General features: G+C 43.4%; 1 protein-coding gene across 1 annotated transcript in view; it reads right to left on the reverse strand.

Annotated features, from left to right (window-relative positions):
- CD109 (CD109 molecule) overlaps positions 1-24001 on the reverse strand; it is a 113058-nt gene that overhangs the window by 64848 nt on the left and 24209 nt on the right. The window contains exons 4-7 of the mRNA XM_024731904.1: positions 23079-23309; positions 17107-17232; positions 7537-7576; positions 4961-5045 (exon numbers count right to left, since the gene is read on the reverse strand). Coding sequence (XP_024587672.1) covers positions 4961-5045; positions 7537-7576; positions 17107-17232; positions 23079-23309 — 482 coding nt within the window. The remainder of the gene's footprint in view (positions 1-4960; positions 5046-7536; positions 7577-17106; positions 17233-23078; positions 23310-24001) is intronic.

Genomic DNA, 24001 nt, shown 5'->3' on the forward strand with positions numbered 1-24001 from the left:
GTATATATATATATATATATATCTGTGGGATATCCAGTGGGCAATGTCCAGTGGGCAGCGAGACATGGGGATCTGACTGTAAAGCTAGAAATGTGGGCTGGTGATACAGATTTAGGTTTCATCAAATTATAAACAGCAGAAGCCCTGGCCATGGAGAAGAAAACTCCGAGTAAATGTGTAAAAAGAGAAAAGAGAGCCAAAGCTGGAACTCTAGGGAACAAGAACGTTTACAATGTGATCAGAAGAGAGTTGTCTGCAAAGAGTCTCAAAGGAGCAGCCTAAGGGAAAGGAGAAAAACCAGAAAGGAAATGGGAGAGGACAGCAATGTCCGATGCTGCAAAGGGAGAAAAAAGTTGTAAAAGCCTAAGAAAGTACACACAAGGCGAGGCAAGGAGGTCTTTGTGCGGTGGTGAAAGCAGTTTCCATATCACGGTGAGCGAGAAAGGAAGAACGCAGGGGGCTAAAGAACGAACAGGATGTGAAGAAGGGGAAAAGGCAGCTCCAACTCTTCAAAGAGGCGAGAGACAGGGCAGCAGCTAGGAGGAGGCATGAAGATCAGGGAGGGCTCGTTTCCTTTAATGACAGAAACGTTTGAACACAGAGATAAAGAGCAAAAGGTTAAAGATACCAAATGGAAGAAATCAAGACACAGGTGAGAGGGGAAGTGGGCCTGGGATTCTCCAGACAGAAGAGTGAATCCAAGGCCCAACTGGAAGGATCAGCCTGAAGGGAGGAGAGACATAGACAGACCCTCACCATCATCACTTCCATCTTCTCCAGGACACGGTATTTATAGAATAGGTCTCCACCGATTTTTAGAGACTGATAAGAGACCTTGCTAGTCAAAAGATTTCCTGAATCTGTTGCAAAGTTGTAAATTATATCCACAATCTGAATTTAAAAAGACCCTCCTGGGGCTTCCCTGGTGGCGCAGTGGTTGAGAGTCCGCCTGCCGATGCAGAGGACACGGGTTCGTGCCCCGGTCCAGGAAGATCCCACATGCCGTGAAGCGGCTGGGCCCGTGAGCCATGGCCGCTGAGCCTGCGCGTCCGGAGCCTGTGCTCCGCAACGGGAGAGGCCCGCGAACCGCAAAAAAAAAAGAGTTCCATCCTTTACAAAACAGAAGTAGAGCCATGCAGTGATAGGCCCAGAACTCATGAACGCTGGGGTGGAGGAGGCCTCTGGGGAAAGGGCCTCGGCCCTGTCGGGATCTGCTTATCTGAATTCACACACAAGATCTGCGCTGCCCTGGCACAGAACCGCCTTACTTTGCTCCCAAAGCGGACATCATCCCTAGGCAACTGAAACCTGAAGGAAGAAGATTTAATAGGAAGGAAATACTCGGAACGGACTACAGGCAGACCTCGTTTTATTGTGCTTTGCACAGTAAACACACAGATACTGTGTTTTTTACAAATTGAAGGTTTGTGGCAATCTTGCGATGAGCAAGTCTATTGATGCCCTTTTTCCAAGAGCATTTGCTCACTTCATGTCTCTGTAACACATTTTGGTAATTCTCACAATATTTCAAGCTTTTTCATTACTATTATATTTGCTGTGGTGATCTGTGATCAGCAATCTTTGAGTTTACTATTGCAAAAAAAAAAATCACAGTTCACTAAAGGCTCAGATGGTGGTGAGCCTTTTTTAGGAATAAAGTATTTTCTAATCATTGTAGGTACATTGGTTTTTTAGACATAACTATACTGAAGCCGAGCAGGACCCTGTGGGACTGCCGGGCACAAAAGCCTTTCTGTGTTCCCTTCACTGAGTTCCAAAGGACAGGTTCAAACAGTTGCTAATCAGGGAAGGGAGGGTATGCAGAGACAAGGGAGGAGCGGTCAGGAAACAATAGTGCAGCCTTGGGGCAGGGTCCTGGTTCCCCCCGCAAAGGATACACATAACAGTATCTTTGAGCTCTTCTGCAGAACTAAAACCCCCAGCAAATGGAAGATGTTAAGTACTCGATGAAGCACGCTTCATTCCAGAGAAGGTCACAGTTCGCCCATCATCACCTGGTACCAGATGACCCCTGCATTGAAGGAATGCAAGCCCTGCATGCCCCCTGATCCTTTTCAGCAACCCCGCCCCTTGACTATAAAACTCCTCACAAACGCCCCTGGGTTCGGACACACAGTTCCGAGGGCATTAGCCCACTTGATCCCCTTTGCCTGGCAAAGGAATAAAGCTATTCTTTTTTACTTCACCCATAACTCTGTCTCCGAGAATTAATTCGGTGCCGGGGCACAGAGGCCAGATTCTGCTTTACTATTGCACACTTAATAGACTACGATCTAGAATAAAATAACTTCTATACACATTGGGAAACCGAAAAAACTTCATGTGACTCTCTTTACTGCAATATTTTCTTTATTGCGGTGGCCTGGGACTGAACCCACAATCTCCAAGGTATGCCTGTACTATGAGAACTAGCCATGTCTGAGAACTTTAATTGGCAACAATTGTCTCACTACCTAGAACAGACAAACCAAACGCTAAGATGGGCTTTCTGATGTGTCTAGGCTAACGTCGTCCCCAGTCACTTAATCAAACACTCTAGGTGTCAAGGTGAAGGTATTTCATAGGTGTGATTAAAGTCTATAGTCGGTTGATTTTAAGTAGAGGAGATTATCCTAGATCATCTGATCAGCCTGATCTAATCAGTTGAAAAGCCTTAACGCAGAGCTGAGAATTCCCTAAAGAGGAAGAAATCCTGCCTGTGAACAGAAACGTCAGCCCGTACCTGAGAGCTCTAGCTGCCCTTCCTGACAACCTGCCTTACAGATTTTGGATTTCCCTAGTTAGTCCCCCCAGTCAAATAAGCCAGCTCCTTGCAGTAAATCTCTTAATATATGCCTCCTGCTGCTTCTACTTCTCTGGCTATAGCTCGACTGATACACATACTAAAGAAAAAGCTGAGAACACAACCTGTTGAGCCCTAAAGAACTGCCTGGGGACCGTCACAATTGCCATGTCATTCTCAGCCATTAGCATCTCAAAGGGGCTCCACAAATGAGAATCAGGATGAAACTGCGGGGTTGGTGGGAAGAGGCTGTCAATGTTGTTGCTTCAGGGGATCCACACCCCCTGAAAATGTACAATAAATTCCCTAGATGTACAATAAATTTCCTAGAGAGTTACCAAAGTTTAAGAACCACTGTTTTAACTGGTTTTGCTAAATCCCTGGCACACCCCTGAAAACTAAAAACAGAAAAAAAGAAGGTATCAATTTTGAACCTAATCCATGTGGACATTGATGGTTTATGCGGATTTGAAGTCACTAAGTTTTATAAGCGTTAGTCAAAGAACTCAAAATAAAACGCAGACAGAATGCCTGACCTTCAGCTAAGATCAAGGGCAGGAAAATAATTATGACAAAGCGGGCATTTATGTGTTTTCCAAACCATAAATTCAGCCACAGAACCCAAATTCACACGGTAAGCTACCTCTTAGTTGAACTAACTTGGTATACAAATGATAGACACATTTTTGCCTTTATGTCACATGGGTGTCACATGATTTGTTTGCCAAAAGAATCTAAAGCAGGAGTCCTCAGAGGTTTTGGTGCGTGGACTCACTGCCCATTGACTGCCACTGCCACAAACCCTCACCAGGAGAGGAATATTGCGATGAGTGGTGAAATGGGGTCCAGTTTTTACCAGCTATTACAAATAAATTCTGAAGCTAAATAAATTTCACAAACAGCACAGATATTGACACATCAAAAATAAATGCTACAGGGCTTCCCTGGTGGTGCAGTGGTTGAGAGTCCGCCTGCCAAGGCAGGGGACACGGGTTCGTGCCCCGGTCCGGAAAGATCCCACGTGCCGCAGAGCGGCTGGGCCCGTGAGCCATGGCCGCTGAGCCTGCGCGTCCGGAGCCTGTGCTCCGCAACGGGAGAGGCCACAGCAGTGAGAGGCCCGCGTACCGAAAAAATAAATTTATTAATTAATTTTAAAAAATAAATGCTACAAGGCACACCCATCCTGGGGAAGAAAAGGCAAGCACCTCTCCATAAGGGCTGCGGAGGTCACGGGGAGTGTGCTGAGGTTTACTGGGGCCCACAGCAAGACCTTCTCTGGTTGGAAGAGGCGCAAGGGACACCAAGGAGGGACAGCTGAGCAGGGAAAGGGCACCGCAATGCTCCACGAGGTCCTGGCCCCTTAGAGGATTAGGTTGGCACCCAGCCCGCACGCAGGCTGCTCTCCTGAGGAGGCCTAGTCACCCAGGCCAACTCCAACCCACTGACAGGTCCCGGCCGAGGAGGGACGTGCGTCACAGGTGTCACCGCATCCAAGTCCTAGCAAACCCCGGGGGATGGGGAGGGCCAAAAAATTTTTTTAATTTAAAATGCTACAAGAAATCGGTCCTGGAATTACTTGAGGGCACTCCCAGCCTATACGTTTGAGAGCCCGTGGTCTGGAACTCTGAAGACGCTTTTTGCGTCAGCAAAACAAAATGCTGTGATGTTTGAGCCATTGGATCAAAATCATGAAAGCCACCAGACAGCAGTTACACGGGGCGGGGCTGGAAGTCCCCTGTGTCCAAAAGCTGAAATGGATGATGAATGTGGATCACTGACTCATCTGTGAATTGCAATAAGGCAACCAAACCCCTCCCCCAAGTCTCAACCTCCATTATAGACAGCTGAATGAGGACTAAATAAAGCTTTTTTTTCAATCTGGCACAATCTATCAGGTAAAACCCTTGACTAGCCTTAGAAAGACACTAGCCTATGGGGAATATTTTAGGACTGGATCAGCTTGGAAGCAGAGACATGGGTGCAAAGACCTGTGCTGACATGTTCCGTGCTTCATTATTTATTATAAACACTTGTTTCCTGCCCATTGGGGTATTTTAATAAACAACATATTGTGCTAATGTTCTGGGGTATATAATGAGCTCTTTGTCATACAGTTTCAGAACAGTTTAAGGTCATAGAAAGCAATATGATACTTACTTTGCTGTGACGGTACCATTTAAACTCACAGAATTTAAAGAACAGTATAATGGTGTCTGCAAAGTGACTTCAAATTTTGGTAATACTGGAAAAGAAAAGCAAGGATATTTTAAACAATCCATTTACCTCTCATTTTACAACTTAACAAACTAGAGAACAGAACTGCTCTAAGGGAGTTGATAAATGGTACCATTGGCACTTAGATTCACTAGGCTCCAAGTACACATTAACACATAGATAAAAGTATTTCATTCCACTCAAAATCAGAAACCCTACAAGGCTGGTAACTAGACAGCGATGGGGATGGGGGAGTTGCTATGGACACTCGGGTCTGTGAAGCCTCCCACCGGTAGAATCTAAACCGTATCCACATGCAAAGCCATCTAAGTGCCAGAAGGCCAGGGTTTTCACTCACCTGTCACCCACCAGTGTGCACTTACTGCTTGTTAAAATACTTCCATATCACTCGGTAAATAGCTACTTCTGAGCAGCCCCTTCCCTAGGACTTCTTTCCAATTTGGTTACGAAAAGCACATCCTGAGACCCTAAGACTCTCCTTTTTCTTCAGGGTGACACACATGCAGTCACAGAGAATCCACGTCCTTTGAGACCATCAAAGGTAAATGTGGTGACAGTCTAACGCGATGGATTACTACGAAGTTGTGTCCTAGGATTTCTAGTTAATAACTGAGATATGGCTACAAAGTAATGATGCTTTTCTTGTGCAACAGGTACTGGTTCCCGAAGGTAAGCCTAAAATTAGAAACCCCTACTTTGGTTTGCTTTATATAATTAGGCTATGAAATATTTTATAAATAGTAATATTATTTAATATAAAGCACCTCACTGGAGTAAAAAAAAATTGCATTTCCTTCCAATCTATAGAAATATTCCTCTTCTCTAACTTCACTGACCAATGAAATAGATCCATCTCATAACAAGGCATCTCACCATTCAGTTAACGCAAGAGAAGAATCAAGACGACCAATAAGTCAGCAGAACAGGACAGACCTCCAGCTCCAGGCTAAAGACCCTTGGAGTGCCAAGATGCTCTGAGGTCCGAGACCACTCCAGGACTCTGACCCTCCTCCAAGGTCCTGGCCACTCAGAGGTGGAATTTTCTTAGACCAAGGAAGTTAAAATGTCCCCTCCTCGAACATCACAGGTTGGCAATCAATTGCCCCTCCACTACATACCCCCTTCAACAACATACAGCCACCCAGCACCGCCTCTGTGTGAAATAAAAACAGCCTATAGAAGCCTCAGCCACCTCTGATTTACTCCTCTAGATCGGGGCTGTCCAAAAGAAACAAAATCTGAGCCACATGGTGTAGTTTTAAATTTCTAGTAGCCACATTTAAAAAGGAAAAAGAAGAAGGTGAAATTAATTTTTGTAATATTTTTACCTAAAGCCATATATCTAAAATATTATCATTTCAATATGTAATCAATATAAATAATTATTATTAATGAGTTATTTTTCTTACTTTTCTTATACCGTCTTCAAAATTTCGCATTCTACATGCTTAGAGCACATCTCCATTTAGACCAGCCACATTTAAGTGTTCAGCAGCCAACGTGGTGAGTGACCCCTGAACCGGACAACACAGCTCCAGATGGGGGAGTCAGTAAACAATGACCAGCGTGAGCTAAGAATGGGTTTTGCATTTCCAATCGGTTGGAAACAATCAAAAGAAGACTATTTCACGACATGGGAAAATTATATGAAATCCAAATTTCCACGTCCATAAATAAAACTGCATTGGATCACAACCACTTTCACTTACATATTGTCTACGGCTGCTTCGTGCTACAACCGCAAAGTGGATTGGTTAAGACAGAGCCATGTGGCCCACAGAGCATAAAGTTTTACTATCTGGCAATTCACAGGAAAAAGCTTTGCTGCTCCCTGTTCTAGGTGATCGTGAGGCTGAGCTGTGACAGTGCTGTATGGGATTCACGGACCGGAGCCACAAAGGTGCAAGCAAACGACTTTCCAGAGAATTTCTACTGCCTGAATGAGACACAAACTCAAACAGTAACACAAATCAGATGAAAACAGCTGTTCAAAGTACAACTAATTGTGGGTCCTATGCCTTCACTCTCCGATTTCCTTCCTCTCCATCCACCAACAAAACACTGCGGTCGCACATTGCTTACATCTACGTGTTTCCAAATGCGATATTACAAATGTGGCACCTGCAGGAAGAGGATTTACCCAAGTTAAACCCTGTCTTCACCAGTGTTGACCAAGTGAAAGATATGGGAAATGACTGTGGTTATGCTTTAAAAAAAAAACACCGTACAAAATTTTAAATATGTTATGATCACAGCAAAGTAGAAAAACAGAATAACTATACATACAAAGAGCAGGATAATGGGACTACAGCCAATCTTATTCCTACTTTACTCTTTATAAAGAAAAAATGTTCAGACCTATAGGAAATACTAGGATTTTACCTGGTAAAAATCCACTGGGATTTTTACTTTAAATAATACATCTCTTAGAAATTTCTCTTATCTCTGTGGAAAGTAATAAATGTGTTTTCCATCAAAATAAGTTGAAGAACTCTTACCGTATTCTGAAACCTGAAATGACTGATAATATGTCTGGTCCTATTGGGAAGAAGAAGAAAAAGACAAGAAAATATATGAGTTCTTATTTAATTACTTTGCTTGCTTGCTTCCCTCACAAAAACATTTAGAAAACATTTTTTATTACATTTATAATTATTTAACGAACGAAACAATTTATTTTAACTCCGTAGAAGTTTATTTTCAGTTATCTGCAACATGCAGTCTGTGAATTTCATGAGTTTTTCTTAACAATCCACTAACATAACAAGGTGACCTGTCTCTTTAATTCACTGCAGGTCATTGAAACAAACCGCTTAACCTGACTTCCCTCATTTGTGAAATGAGAACAAGATTAAATTAGATAATTTAGGAATTTATCAAGCAAGGGTAACACATGTCAAACTAACAGGAAATGACTTCAAATTTGGTTTGTCTATCCCTATCAAAGCAAACCAATGAAGAATATATAAAAGAGTCAAGAATGCAAAATCACCATGGACCACCACCCTTTATCTTCCTAATTCCTTGAAGTATTTTCTACTGTAACCCTTAAATCAGTATACTTTTTTCTTTTTTTTTTTTTTTTTTTTGCGGTACGCGGGCCTCTCACTGTTGTGGCCTCTCCCGTTGCAGAGCACAGGCTCCGGACGCGCAGGCTCAGCGGCCATGGCTCACGGGCCCAGCCGCTCCGCGGCATGTGGGATCTTCCCGGACCGGGGCACAAACCCGCGCCCCCTGCATCGGCAGGCGGACTCTCAACCACTGCGCCACCAGGGAAGCCCACTCTACCCTATTTTAACAGCTACTGTTAATTATTTCCTTTTCCAGTGTCAACAAGAAAACGTGTGGCCTAGAATATCTTTTTTTCTCCAACTCCTCATATTTCTATTTCTCCGTTCCTAGTCATACGTAACACATTAAATAGAACCACTTCAAGATAGCTAAGAAATTCCACCAATGAAATGTGTATTCCAATTCTGATTCCCTAAGTTTAACAAAGCAAATACACAGATGCAGCTACAAGATATTGTTTTTTTTTTTTAAATCATATTTGTTTAACCTAAAGTAACTGTACATCACCTAAACTAACATGATAGTCTAAATCAACTCTACCTCGATAAAAAGTAAATAAAATTTTAATAAATAAACTGTACACCAGCAAACTATTTTTTAATCCTAAAAGAAGGATACAGTTCATTTCAAGTATAAGACAAATATAACTACTTATATGCCAACAAAATAATTGTCTAAAACCTGGCTTCAGTGTTGGCATTTAAAGTAGATCCCAAAGAACTTGTGTTGATCAGTCTTTAAGAATCTCCACATTTGTCACTTCTATCTTAAAGTGTTTTCATGTCATATAAAGGAATGTTATAAATTACATGTCTTTGATTCATTTATAAGTTCTGATTTGTCATCCTCAAAAATTAAATCAAGAAGGCAGTCTACCTTTAATACCTGTTTTACTGATAACATAAGAATTCTAGTCATGGGACTTCCCTGGTGGTCCAGTGGTTAAGAATCTGCCTTCCGATGCAGGGGACGCAGGTTCAATCCTTGGTCGGGGAGCTAAGATCCCACATGACACAGGGCAAGTAAGCCCATGCACCGCAACTACTGAGCCTGTGTGCTCTGGAGCCCACGCGTGACAACAAAAAGATGTCGCAACTAAGACCCGACGTAACCCAATGAACAACTACATAAAAATAAAATAAATATTAAAAAAAAGAATTCTGGTCTTTACATTACTTTTTGCTTTACAAGTGAGGTAAGGCACAGGTAAGGCTGTGGAATAAGGAATTTAACAACGATGATGTCTGTTCCTCAAGTTAAGTTCGTAGAGCAAACACCAAGTGGGTACTACATGTAAAACACCACGTGAGGCTCTGTAAAGGTTAATTACAGTTCTCAGCATCAGAATTTCAGTCTAGAGGTGGAGCAGACACATTCCAGTGCAATACTGCAAGGCTGACAGTGCCCTGGAGTTCCATGCACTGTGCTTCTTGTCTCACTCTCCCCTATACTCGACTTACACACACTTCCACCTCTGCCCATCTTCCAAGACTTGGCTCAAATATTACTGCGTCTCTGGATCCCCAATCTAAAAGTAATCTCTATGCCTCCATGCACTTTAGTCCTCCTTTCTTTGTCACTTTTCACCCTGTATCCTGAATATTTAGGTACATGGTTTATCTTGCTGTAAGTTCTTTGAGAGCCAGGTCCACGTTACACCGTGTTTTTATCCTTCATAGTTTATCCCTTGAGTTGCCAACCTAACAGACTGCCTGACACCAAAATTTCTCAAATAACATGTATTAGACTGAATAAAAAGTGCTAGCTTTGGCAAACGTGGAAAATCAACTAATTTGTTTGGGCCTCCTTTCAACAGCCTTGAAACCAACTTTTAGGCAATTATTTAACAAACAAGTAGTTACCTTAGTTTACATTTGAAATAAAATTCTCCCTTCCTGCCTCCTACATTACCAGTCATCCCTGACAATTCCTAGACTTTCCATCTCTCTGGTTAGTCTCCTCCCCTTCATTCAGTCTGTAAACACTGTCACATCTTCTGTTCTCCTGGTACTCTTATCTTTCTGACTTGTTGCGTTAACGGTCCTTTCTTTTCTGATCTTGAAGTGTTGGCCCTTCTCATCCTGAACCCAATGCTCTTGATAAGTGAGCTCATCAACGCTCATGGTGTTAACTGTCATCTCCACGCTAAACACTCCTAAACCTTTATCTCTGGCCATCCCTCAAGATGGAGATTCAGACTCAAATCCACCTTCGGGACACCTCTAACTGAATGTTCTACAGAACATCCTGAACTCCTTTATCTGGGTTCAGCCTCCACCAGGGACCTTTTCTTGATCGCCTCTCCCCGTGCTGGGTTAGAGCCCCTTCTCTCCCATAATACCCTGTGTATAACTCTATCACTTTACTTAACACAGTATACTATAATTATCTGCTTTGTGCCCATCACCGGAAACAGACTATGAAGTCATTGGGGGCACAGCACCTAATTCAGCATGCTTTCAAGGTTTATTGAATGAATGTATGTATTAATGAATGAACGCATTGAATTTTGTCCCCGGGCTGGTTCTGATACCGGAGGCTCATCAGATTAGCCTCAGTTATTGTACAGCATCTCCTGCAAGAAACTGAAATAACCTTCAGACTACCCTGAGGAGGCACAGCCATTTGTCAAGTGACCCATGGTTTAAGTTAATTAAGTAAGGAGGCCATTGGACTGATGGGGCTCTCATGCTGTGGGTGCCCTACGTAAACAAACCAGGATCTCTGCCTGTGAATGCCTCACAGTTATGAAATCAAAATGCTAAGGACAACCAATCAGAAACAGTCACCTAGGCTTTAAGCTATGGTCAATCTATGATTTCCTTTCTTTGCTTCCACCTTTTCTCTATAAAGTCTCTCCACCTCTTGTCTGAGGGGACTCTCCAACCACTTCCAGTTTGGCACTGCCAATTCCAATCGATTTCTCCTCAAATAAACTCAAATTTTTTAATATGCTTCAGTATATCTTTTGAGATTTTGAGGTTTCCAGCGTGGTCGTTGGGAGACTGTAAGGTTTTTGAGAAAGCAGGATAAAAAAGCCCGTGAAGAGATCAAGGTTTTGGTCTTAGATATGAAGAATTACATCTTTTCTGTAAAAGAAAAGGATAAGCATGAGATGGGTGCAGACAAGGTAGATCTGTAAATGTGGCAGAGAAATTTAAAGAAACTCCTATCTGATGCCATGTGTTTTCTTTACAAAGTAGAAAGGGAGATTATCTACCGAGAGTGAGGATGGAGAAACCAGAATCTCCCCAGAAGATAGCATTTTCCTGAATTCCTTCCCTCATTAGAAAGAATCACAAATATTCTGGTACCCATCAAGACTGGAGCTAAACATCCGAAGAACTGAAGTTGTTCTATACCCGATAATTACTCATAGTGAGAGGACTTGGGAAGAGTGAATCTAACCAACAACCAAGACACAGACTATATTGTCTGTGACACAGGGCTCCAGGTGGAAGGAGCCTGGTGCAGGCATCCTATACCACAAGAACATGCACACCCTAAGAAGTTTCACCATTTGCACCAAATACATTATGCTGTACAAGGGACAAACTGGTTTCCTTAGTAGAAAAGTACGAACTAGAAGCATGCTCTCTTTAAAAACAAACAAAAATCACTCATTTAACCCTCTCTGTTGCTACTGAAAGTGCAAAGAATTGAGGTCTTCAAAGACATGCAACATGACCAGCTTTCTTGGGCACCAAACTCAAGCAAGAGGAAAAAGCAGAAGTGTAGCTACAGCTTTGTACTGAATGGGAAAGGCACCCTTGAGGCAAAATAATTCCATTTGCTGCTCATTTCTCCTTTTCTTACTCCACCCAGCGCCTCAGTACTCATTTCAGGCTCCACCTTGGTACCCAGTGTGCTGTCGCCAGCAGTTGGAGTCCAGTGAGTTACAGATCTCCTCTATGTCACTGACAAGTAAGCATCGTACAGGACTACACACACATCACATGAGTATCAAGTGGCTACCTTTGAGGTTGTACAATAATAAGATAAAATAATTGGGTCCACTGCATAAAGGGTATCCAGGACCTCTCTGCACTTTCTGTGAATCTACCTCAAACAAAAAGTTCTTTTAAAAATTAATCTTCTTACAGATTCACAGACATAGAAAGCAAACTTATTGTTACCAAAGGGGAAAATGGGGGGGGGATAAATTAGGAGTTCATGATTAACAGATACACACTACTATATATAAAATAGATAAACAACAAGGATCTACTATATAGCACAGGGAAATATATTCAATATTTTGTAATAGCCTATAATGGAAAAGAATCTGAAAAATGGATATATACGTATACATAACTGAATCACTATGCTGACACCTGAAACAAACACAGCATTGTAAATCAACTACACTTCAATTTAAAAAAAAGAGATGCAACTCTAAAAAAAAAAAAATTAAAGTCATAGAATTAAAAAAAAATTAATCTTATGGCTCATAATACCAAGATTATACAGTCTGCCAGGTGACAGCGAGCTAATCCTTAGTAAATACACAAGTATATGCATAAATAGCACACCAAAAAGTCAGAGTTCTTACTAAATTTTACTAACTTTAAGAGGGCTTAAAAATAATCATCATCAAGACTTGCTTTATAATAATGCCACTCTGATTACCTGCATGTCACTACAAATCAAAGCCCTGGTAAGTCCTGTATACATTGTCCTTCAGTAGTAATACTAAAATCAGGCCATATTTTTTCTAGAGACAAAATGGGATTTCAAAACAGTCTCCTGAAAATAATTATTTTCCCCCTCCCTAAAATTTATACTAAGCATGGTCACTGCCTAGGGAAAATAAAAATATGGTCTATAATGGTGGATAGTTTAAATGATAAATATATTTCCTCCATACTAATTATTCACAGCTAAAAGGAAAAGAGTTTAATAATAAACAATATAGAGTCCTTGAATGCTGTGCAAGAGTCAAGGAAAGATAAACCAGATCTGGACCAAGGCTGGATCCAGTCTGCTTGTCATAACATTTCTTTGACTATACTGACCTCTGGTGGCCATTGGCGGAGTCTTTTTTTTTTTTTTTTTTTTTTTTTTTTTAATAACGGGGCTTATTTTCCCTTAGTTGTGTGCCTTCACATGGTATCACCTAGGGGGGCTCCTTTGACAATGTATACGTATATTAAATCATCACATTGTACACTTTAAATATCTTACAATTTTATTTGTCAATTATATGTCAGTAAAGCTGGAAGGAAAAACCATGATATCACCACTAATAGGTTCCTGATCAATATGCCTGTCTTCAAAAAGATAAAGATGTTTATAGAATGTAGAAAAGGGGACATTATATTTAGTTCAAGACCAATGACTATGGTATAGCCTTCACGCATTCATTTAACAAGTACTGACTTCTACCTTGTGCAAAGAACCGCGCTAAGTCTCCAAGACACGGGGGAACAAGACTGCCTACAGACCTCATATGGACTCTGCGTATCAGGTCCTGCCAATCAAGCGACAGCAATGGACCAAGAGAAGCACAGTGTGCTACGCTAACGTCCAGAGGCGCTAGGCCATCGAAGATAATGCCTGAGGACAAAAGCAAGGAGCTAGAAAAACAGCAGAAAAACAGGGTTCCATGCAGAGGGAGCAGCCTGCGTGGAAGGCTCTGGGACAGGACGGACTGGCGAGTTTAAGAAACTTAAGGAATAATACATCTAAAGCATAGAGTTCAAGGGTAAGGGTGGCCCTTAACAAGGCCAAAGAGGTGGGCAATGACCAGATATTGTGAATTTTTTTTTTAATTTTTCAAGCACTTGAATTTCCTTAAGAGCATTTATCTTTTTTTCCTATTAAAGCAATCGGACAGGTCAAGTCCACAAACTACTACATGAGAAATCCGGTAATTTTTTCACCCTGCAGTCTCACATCTCCCAGCCTTTCTCCACTATTCTAGTCTCCTCTCTCCCCTGGTACATATTCTGTGTACCACTCACTGAACAAAGGAATCCCAGAGAGGCTGTTACCCACAAGGCTGAGACCTGGTCACTGTGCAGAAGTGGCCTCGGAATGGGCCAGCGATGGACATCTGACCCAGTGACCCATCCGCAGGCTGCCAGCCACCCATGCAGAGGCTTGCTTGTAGTACTCTGAGGACATGGTTATTAGGCTAAGCCAGTGCGCTCAGTCCAGATCTGGACCAGAGAACACCCTAGGGGCTGGAGGGAAGCGAGGGGAATGGGGCCGACCACAAGGACAGAGGAAGCCGCTGGCCCCAAAGCACAGGCGCTCATGCTGACAACAGACCATCTTTATCCCCAGGCGGCCTGAGTGAGACTCGCTCCTTGGAGGCACCTGACAGGCCTCACTGACTGAGCGCCTCACAAGTCCTCTGCTATTGCACCAGCTCGTGTTCTTCTGTCACCCTTGCGTCACTTAACTTTGTCATAATTGTCATCTCCCCACAATAGTCTTTGAAGACAGAGATCAGATGTTAAGCTTCCTGGTATCCTATCACCGCACTATAAGCCCTCAACACATATTTGATGGAGGATGCTAGATGGATGGATGGACGGGTGGATGGATGAATGGATAGATGGATGGATGGACAAACAGCTGATTCCTGGGGAAATGATAATGAAACCAAAACGTGGGAACAGAGAATAAAATCCTAACTCCTTAAAACTCACAACATGCCTCCTAATCTTCACCTCCCAGCATCCTCGACGTGCTCCAATCCCTCCGTTCTCCCCAGTCCCCAGACCCCGGGGCTCTCCTCCACCTTCCCTGCCTCGACACAAACCCTCCTCTCTCCTACGTCTCACAAGCACCTACTCTGTCCGCCTTTTCTACAAGCTCCAATGTCTGGTCCCCCCGGCGTTCATCACCCCCGCTCTCAGCCCCCATAACTCCTTGTACGCTGTCTCACATCCTCTGTGGCACAAACTCTCCACGAGCCCAGCGTGATCCTCGTCTTCACGCAGACACTCAAAAAACATGTGCTAAGGGGACCTAGTTCTGCTTTTAAAATGTGGCCCCCGAAAATGCTAACTAAAGGAAAAATTTTTAAGTTTTAATTTATTAGGTACTTGGTACTTTTATCTTACCTCAGGCCATCTGCTAATGAATGACTAAGTGGCTCTCGAAGGAGGAGGGAGAGGACATTTTTCGAAGGGGACATTTGGTGACATCTGGAGACATCTCTGGTTGTCACGACTTGGAGGGAGGGGACAGCTGCTACTGGCATTTAGTGGGTTAAGGTCAGAGATGCTGCTAAACGTCCCACAGTGCACAGGACAGCCCCGCAACAAAGAATTTTTTACCGTAATGTCAAAAGTGAGAAGCCCTGTTCTAATAGAATTTTTAAAGCTCTCATGTATATACATTTTAATAAATTCCAAAAAAAATTAGAAATATTCAATGAATCTTCAAAGACCACAGAGTGATGCACCAGAGAAAACCCGAGGCAGAGACATGGAGGGCGTTCTAGTGCCCCTGCCCTGTTAGATCTCGGAGCCATGGGAGTTGGCAGCAAATACAAGAAGTAAGCGGGGGAGCTGGGCAGAACGAAGCATAGGGGAGCAGAAGACTGATGTAGCTGTTACGGTCACTAGACTTTTGTTTTTGTTTTTGCTTTTGCTTTTAACATCTTTACTGGAGTATAATTGCTTTACACTGGTGTGTTAGTTTAGTCAGAACCATTTTTTTTTTTTAGATTCCATATATATGTGTTAGCATATGGTATTTGTTTTTCTCTTTCTGACTTACTTCACTCTTTATGACAGTCTCTAGGTCCATCCTCCTCACTACAAATAACTCAATTTCATTTCTTTTTATGGCTGAGTAATATTCCACTGTATATATGTGCCGCATCTTCTTTATCAATTCATCTTTCAGTGGACACTTAGGTTGCTTCCACATCCTGGCTATTGTACATAGAGCTGCAATGAACATTGTGGTACATGACTCTTTTTGAATTATGGTTTTCTCAGGGTATATGCCCAGTACTGGGATTGCTGGATCATACGGTAATTCTATTTTTAGTTTTTTAAGGAACCTCCATACTGTTCTCCATAGTGGCTGTATCAATTTACATTCCCACCAACAGTGCAAGAGGCTTCCCTTTTTTTCACACCCTCTCCAGCATTTATTGTTTGTAGATTTTTTGATGATGGCCATTCTGACCAGCGTGAGGTGATACCTCATTGTGGTTTTGATTTGCATTTCTCTAATGATTAGCGATGTTGAGCATTCTTTTCATGTGTTTGTTGGCTGCATGAGCCGCTTGTATATTTGGGAGATTAATCCTCTGTCCGTTGATTTGTTTGCAAATATTTTCTCCCATTTTGAGGGTTGTGTTTTCATCTTGTTTATGGTTTCCTTTGCTGTGCAAAAGCTTTTAAGTTTCATTAGGTCCCATTTGTTTATTTTTGGTTTTATTTCCATTACTCTAGGAGGTGGGTCAAAAAGCATCTTGCTGTGATTTATGTCATAGAGTTTCCTGCCTATGTTTTCCTCTAAGAGTTTTATAGTGTCTGGCCTTATGAAATTAGAACACTCCCTAACACCATATACGAAAATAAACTCAAAATGGATTAAAGACCTGAAGGTCACTAGAGTTTTTAAAACAAAGATAAAGTAGGTTAGACCAATCTCTCATCAGAAGTCAATACTCTGAGACATAAGATTTGCCAAATAATTGCTATGTACTCATTACTTAGTTTTAAAATACTCAATGTGTACAATAACTAAGTACAATAAATATTTAATCAGCTTTATACTAAAATGTGAAATGGCTTAACCTTCAAACGTTACATTATATAAAAAGACAACGATTAAAACTCTAACATGTTATAACACAGGCTAACCCATTGCTAACAAAAGTAAATTAAAAATAAAACCACTTAAATTCTCTAGATACTCAGATTAATGTTTTTCTGTTCACTAAATAAATGACTTCAGAGATATTTTCCCCACCGGACCTATTTAAAACATTTTAACATTCCCCCTCAAAATGTATTTATACTCACATTCACTTGAACTTGGATGGACCAGTCACCAAGCATTGGATGGGAAGATAACTGGAAAGTTTTGGAAACGACTCCAAGGTCACTTTGTTCTGACAACCACTGTTGGATCAAATTTGACTTGGGATCCTACAACGAAAACCATGCGTGTTAACGACGTAAACCCCCCCCCGTCTGATGTGGATCCAACCTGGTTACGAATACAGCCCTGCAGTACTCCCAGGCGCATGCAAAGTGTGGGACAGAGGGAGTTCTTGGAAAATGTCAGCTCTCTACTACCAAAGACGATGAATAAAAATTACTTCTTCTCTCATATTCTCCTGAGACCATCTTTACTCTGCTCCACCTTTTAAATCTTGGGACGTACTTCCTGCTACGTGAAACACTACAACGTGTACCTCACCAAACCTACGCTGCTGCGGGTGGTGCTGCTGAGAGAAAACCCCGCTGTAGGGATAACAGGTCCCTGTGTCAAAGGCACTCTGCCGTATCACCACCACTCACACGTCACTCAGTCACTATGGTTCCCCTACAGCACAGGATTAGCCTCCCATTACAGCTGAGGAAACGGGCGCCCAGAGGGGGTAGGTAAGCCCTCAACCACAAACAGCTGGTCCAATGTCACAGCACCAACACACGATGGAGCTCGGGATTCAAACCCACGTGTCTTTTGACTCAACAAAAGTTGTGTCACGGGGGTGCTTAACCAAGGGGATGCATGAAGAACACCTGAGTCTTCCCAGGCTCTCCCAGAGCACACTGCCTCCATCCAATCCCATCCCAGCCCTGTCAACTCTGTCCCTCTAACATCTCACGTCCAGCCACCATTTTCTAACTATCGCAACTAGCCTCTCTCCTCCAGTCTTGCCCCCGCCAACACATCTTCCCCACTGCCAAACGCAAACCTGTGGTTGAGGCAAAGTGGCTGAAGCACCAGACACCGTTCCTGGCAAATTACAAGCAATGAGTAAACACTCGCTATGACCAGTATATCAGACCACCAGGTGACGATGACTTCTGTTTGCCAGCAGAATGAGGTCTACACTCCTCTGCGTAGTTTACAAGACTTAGTCAGCTGACCCCATCTACGTTTCTACGCACATCTTCCTCCAAACAGACAGACTTGTTTGCAGTTCGCCCCAAACGCCCATGCACCTAGGCCTCTACCATTGCTGCATGGAAGGCCCTTCCTTCCTTGTCCAGATGGTGAAATAAGCTCCAACCTCCTGCCTTCTACACATGCCTCCAAGAGGCAGGAGTGGCCACTCCCTGGAGAAACCCCAATGCGCCCGGAGTTTCCCCCCTAACATGTACTACTGTGTAAGGTTATCATTTGTTATCTGGGTTTTTTGGTGGTTTTTGTCATTGCTACTTTTTTTTTTTTTTTTTTTTACCTGCATCGGCAGGCAGATTCTCAGCCACTGCACCACCAGGGAAGCCCCACTGTTACTTTTTGGTTTTGGTGTTTCTTTGTTCCCTGGATTATGAACTCTGGGATCAAATTTTTTCCCTGATTCTTTTTTTTTGAATTGTATTTTATTTATTTTTTTATACAGCAGGTTCTTATTAGTTATCCATTTTATACATATTAGTGTATACATGTCAATCCCAGGCTCCCAGTTCATCCCACCACCATCCCTGATTCCTAATCTCTACCCTCTGACTCAAGGTAGTGGGTTGGCCTGGTTATTAGAAGTCAGAGGAAACCTCCCTCCGCAAGCGGGGGAGACTGTGTAAGTCGGGGTAAGTACAATGCTGAGAACTGAGTAGGAAGTGGTCTAGGAAGGCAGAAACTAATTGTTAAAACCAAAGACCAGGGGGCTACCCTGGTGGCGCAGGGGTTAAGAATCCGCCTGCCAATGCAGGCCACACGGGTTCGATCCCTGGTCCGGGAAGATCCCACATGCCGCGGAGCAACTAAGCCCGTGCATCCCAACTACTGAGCCTGCGCTCTAGAGCCCGCGAGCCACAACTACTGAACCTGAAAGCCACAACTACTGAGCCCATGCACCTACAGCCCGTGCTCCGCAACAAGAGAAGCCACCGCAATGAGAAGCCCGCGCGCCGCAACAAAGAGTAGCCCCTGCTCGCCTCAACTAGAGAAAGCCCACATGCAGCAACTAAGACCCAACGCAGCCAAAAATAAATAAATAAATTTTTTAAAAAACCAAAGACCACAAGCGGGTCAAGAATAAGCGGGTCACCATCCTTGGCAAGCCCTGGGGCAGGCAGTGCAGTCAGAGCTGGCTCTCCTGCCCCTGTCAAGACTGGGATGGCTACGGAGCTCAAAGGATCAAAAACAAATGAAGAAATACAAAGAGCTAATAAATATATGCTGTCTAAGAATTAAGGGAACGCAGATGAAAACAATGAAAGGCCATTTTTCTTCCATCACGCTGACAAAAATAAAAAATGATAATAATAATTCCCAGCGTCACTTAAAATGTAGGGAAAGAAAGGTACATAGTCCGCCGATGTATTATTTTGGTGAAGGTACACATTTCTCCCACAACCCTACAAACAAAGGAAATCCAAACTGAAGTCTTCGACGACCTGGAGGATATGCAGGGCTGGGAGTGAATGAGATAAATCCCTCGTTTCCCAAGCCTGTCTTGGGCCTGGGCATATCACCCACAAGGAAGAGACAGAGAATGTAGAAATGCCAGAAGTCCTTACAGAGCACATGAGGATCTGAACAGGTGACGCACGGTGGCATCACAGCAGAGCCCAGCATTTGCATGTGGTCACCTGCTACTGGGATGCACACAGGACAGCCAAGTATGATATGAACAGTGCCCCTGTCACAGCCTGAACAGCCACGTGGCTGGAGACACTGGGAAAGTGGCCCCTCGTGCTCTTTGAGTCACCTCTGCACAGCCTGGGCTCTCCATCAGGTGCCTGTGTCAGCCACCTCAAGCAATAAACTCCCTGGCTGGAGAAGGCAAATATTTCTGCCAGTCCCCAGAGTCCTGCATTATGCACAAGGTGTGTGCCTAGCATGTAGAATTAAAGACATCAAATCACTTAAATGAGGTGCCACCACTGCTCCAGGCCAAAGTGTCAGAGCACAGGCACAGGGCAGACCCCAAGCTAGCAGCTGTGCCCACAAGATCACTCACCTATACCAGGAGCAACAACTTCTCAGGAAGGGCAGCCAGGGTAGAAAACAGCGTGCCAGCTGACATCACACGTTGGAGACACTTACTTCCGTAGTGTAAGGACAGACTGGCTGCAGAAAGCCAGAATTAGGGGAAGAGGTTTATTCCACCATAAAAAAGTCCCTGAAGCCCCTTTGCTTCCTGAGAAGGTCAGTTACTGGGTCAGGGAAAACACCCAATGATCCAAAAAAAAAACACTGAACATGTCTGAACATGCTGTGATGATCAATATTTTAGCCACATCCTACAGTCAGTCATTCTTGGCTGGGCAAGATGGGCCCCAAAAAGCGGGCCTCCTGTAGTTCCCAGATGCCTTCTCCACACTTGCCTGCAGGTGGTGCTGTGCTAGAGAGTACAATTTCGTCCAAGTCAGGGGCTCTCGTTACACTACAGTCCCACTTTTCTCTGGGAAGTTTTTCTAAGAAACCACCTGTCCCATACTGAAAGATGTAGAAAAAGAAAACATCACAGTCTGGTGAACCCTGGCCCAAAGGGCTCTTTTCAGATGGAGGAGTACAGGGTGTGGGCATTCACATCAACGCTCTGACCCACGAGTACTGTGGTGAGTACGGCACCCACATGTGCATTCACTCACTGGTCCCAAACACAGTGGGTTCCGGGTAGAACTCTCCTGCCCTGGCCAAGGGGACCACCCAGCCGCCGTGCCAGCGGGATCCCTCGGGACCAGAAACAGCAAGAGGAAGGGCTCTCTGTGCACTTCTGGGAAAGCCAGATGTGACAGGCGAAGTCCAAAATCGGAGAGAGGAACCCAAAGAATCCACAAATCACAATCAGCAGGGTTCGTTCTGGGTTAACGCTTACAACAGACAATTGATCCAGGGCTGATCTTTATTCGCCTGAGACAGAAAGAGGCAGATCGGCTGTAAACAACCAGACACAGGCAGACAGTCACTTCTAAATCCTCCATTTACACATAGCATCTAGTAAGTTCTCAGTATTTGTGGATAAATGTTGAAGGACCGTATGAATGGCATCCCTAAACTGCTCAGAGAGTTACATGAATTTAGAAATGCTATTCACTATGGCGGCCTGCTTTATTCCAACACAGCAAAGGCAGACGTTCACAGAGCTGCTGACTCTGAAATAATACCAGTTCCATTCAAGAAACATGCCAACCAACGTGATATTTGCTATAAACGCATCTTGGCTTGAAGTTATATGTACACGTTTGCTTGATTTTTGTTTGTGTGTTTGTTTAGCTCATAACAACAACAAAAACTAAGAATAGGAAGATACTGAACTAAAAAGCCTAAATTTGCCTTCCATTCTGTTATTCCTCAGAACATTTTTTTTTCCTGTGCCACATCTTCTTTTTTGTTTTTAACATCTTTATTGGAGTATAATTGCTTTACAATGGGTTAGTTTCTGCTGTATAACAAAGTGAATCAGCTATACATATACATACATCCCCATATCTCCTCCCTCTTGCGTCTCCCTCCCTCCCACCCTCCCTATCCCACCCCTCTAGGTGGTCACAAAGCACCGAGCTGATCTCCCTGTGCTATGTGGCTGCTTCCCACCAGCTATCTATTTCACATTTGGTAGTGTATGTATGTCCATGCCAACCAATGTCCTGGGACTGAGGGGATTTTCCAGTACTAAAATCAAAAGAGTCCCAGCAAACTGGTCACCCTATTTCTATGTCATTGGTCAAAGGTCTAATACTCTCCTCAGCTTAAACGTAGAAAACCAGGTCCAGCCGGATGTCAGTCGCCTCCAGCTTGGCCCTCACTGGAAGCACTCAGTCTGCCAGCCGTGCTGCCTCCAGAGCCCAGAGTACTCAGGCAGAGGACGCCAAAAGATTTCCTGCCAGAGGGGCTCCTAGTACAATAGCTAATGTTTAGTGAGCATGTTCTATGTGCCAGGCACAGTTCTAAATGCTTTACTTGAATCATATCACATAATCCTCACAAAAACCTTTACAAGGTATTATTATTTTTACACATTTTACAAATAAGGAAACCGAGGCTCAGAGAGGTTGATTAATTTCCTCAAGGTCACAGAGCTAGCACCTATTCTTCTTAGAACAGAGAGTGATCCTTTTAAAATGTTAACTCAGATCACATCATGCCTCTCCTCAGAATTCTCCAGTGAATTTTCATTTCACTCACAGTAAAATCCAAAGTCCATATCATAGCCGAGAAAATCCTGTATAGCCCCTCATCCAGCTGACCTACCTGTACCTGATCTTATCTCCCTAATATCTGTCCCCTCACTTCCTGGGCAACAGTGCACTGCAAGCTCGTTCCCCCAATGCACCTAACAAGTTCCCACCTCAGGGCCTTTGCATATGCTATTCCCTCTGTTTGTGGAGGCTCATTCTTTTATTTCCTATAGGTCTCTGTTCAAATAGGACTTCTCTAACAACCCTATAGAAAACAGCAAATACAAACACTCTCTCTCTCTCTCTCTCACACACACACACACAAACACACTCTTTTTTTATATATCTGTATGTTTATTTATTGTCTGTCCACTACCCACTGGAATGAAAAGTCGATTTAAGCAGGGACTCACCTTCTGTATCGAGGACACAGAAGCTTAATAAATGTTTGACAAATGAATTAATCAATGAAGAAGCCAGGACCGGAACCCAAGCAGGCTTGACTCTGGAGCCTAAGCCGTTAACCCAGTGCTGTACCATCCTCCTTCCTAGAGAAACCATCCCACTTTGGGAGGGAAGCTTAGCCACGTGAATCCTAAGACATCCCAGTACCAACAATGCGAGCAGAACTTCCAAGAGAGCTTCAGTGAGATGGTTTTGAACCCCCAGCTTTATTTCTGTCTGGCACTCACCTTAATTAGAATGTTTAGAGAGGTTTTGTAAGGCTTAAAATCTGAGAAGAGTGTAACAACACGAAACTTCACTTCTTGCTTTGGTTTATACAGGGGTTTGTCTGTTTGAATGAAGACAGTCATTCTCTTGGTCTCAAATGATAAGCGCGTACTATTCGAGAATAAAATCTCATCCTGGGCACGTCCAGTGACACGGAGCTCATAAATCTCATCACCACTGTTCAGAGGTAGCTGCGGGAAAAAAAGACATCAGATGTATCAAAGTCTCATTGTTTTACCTCAAAAATGTTTGTAACTGTAAGTGAGAATTGAAATTTTAAATACATAGGATTATCAAAAGTAATCACGACGTTGAAAAATGCATCCCTCTTCCTAACCACCAAAATTAAACAATTTGTTTTCTCTCTTTCGACATCCTGGAGTTTGCTCTCCAGTTAAACCACAGGGTTCCTGGACTGCAGGAACCACGTCCCACAGCTCTGTCAGCAGTCACCTTGTCACTTCCTATCCCAAGCACAAACTCTTCCGCACTGACAGTCACTGTGGGTCACAATACCCTTCTCCTCCGTGCCTCGGGTGAAAGGCACATTTGCACAGGCTTTGCTTTCTTGCCATACCCTCTCCAGGACCTCTCACCTGTTCTAGGATGCACTCTCTTCCTGCATCTTGTGCATCGTGTCACAGTCCCGGTAAGTTTGATGGCACCGTTGTTTTACTGTTTCTGTCACTAGTGGAAATCCTCCCTTCTAGCATGAACAGACCAGAAGCCACACTCAGCCTACGCACACCGTGTCATTCTACCCCACAACAATCCTTCCGGTGGGTGCTCTAACTAATACCAGCTTACACACCAGGAACCTGGGGCTTGGAAGAGTAAAGGAAGTTGCTCCAGGTCACTGGCTGAGATTCAAACCTGGGATGAA

This window comes from Neophocaena asiaeorientalis, unplaced genomic scaffold (genome assembly GCF_003031525.2).
Source record: "Neophocaena asiaeorientalis asiaeorientalis breed wild unplaced genomic scaffold, Neophocaena_asiaeorientalis_V1.1 scaffold450, whole genome shotgun sequence".
NCBI lineage: Eukaryota > Metazoa > Chordata > Mammalia > Artiodactyla > Phocoenidae > Neophocaena > Neophocaena asiaeorientalis.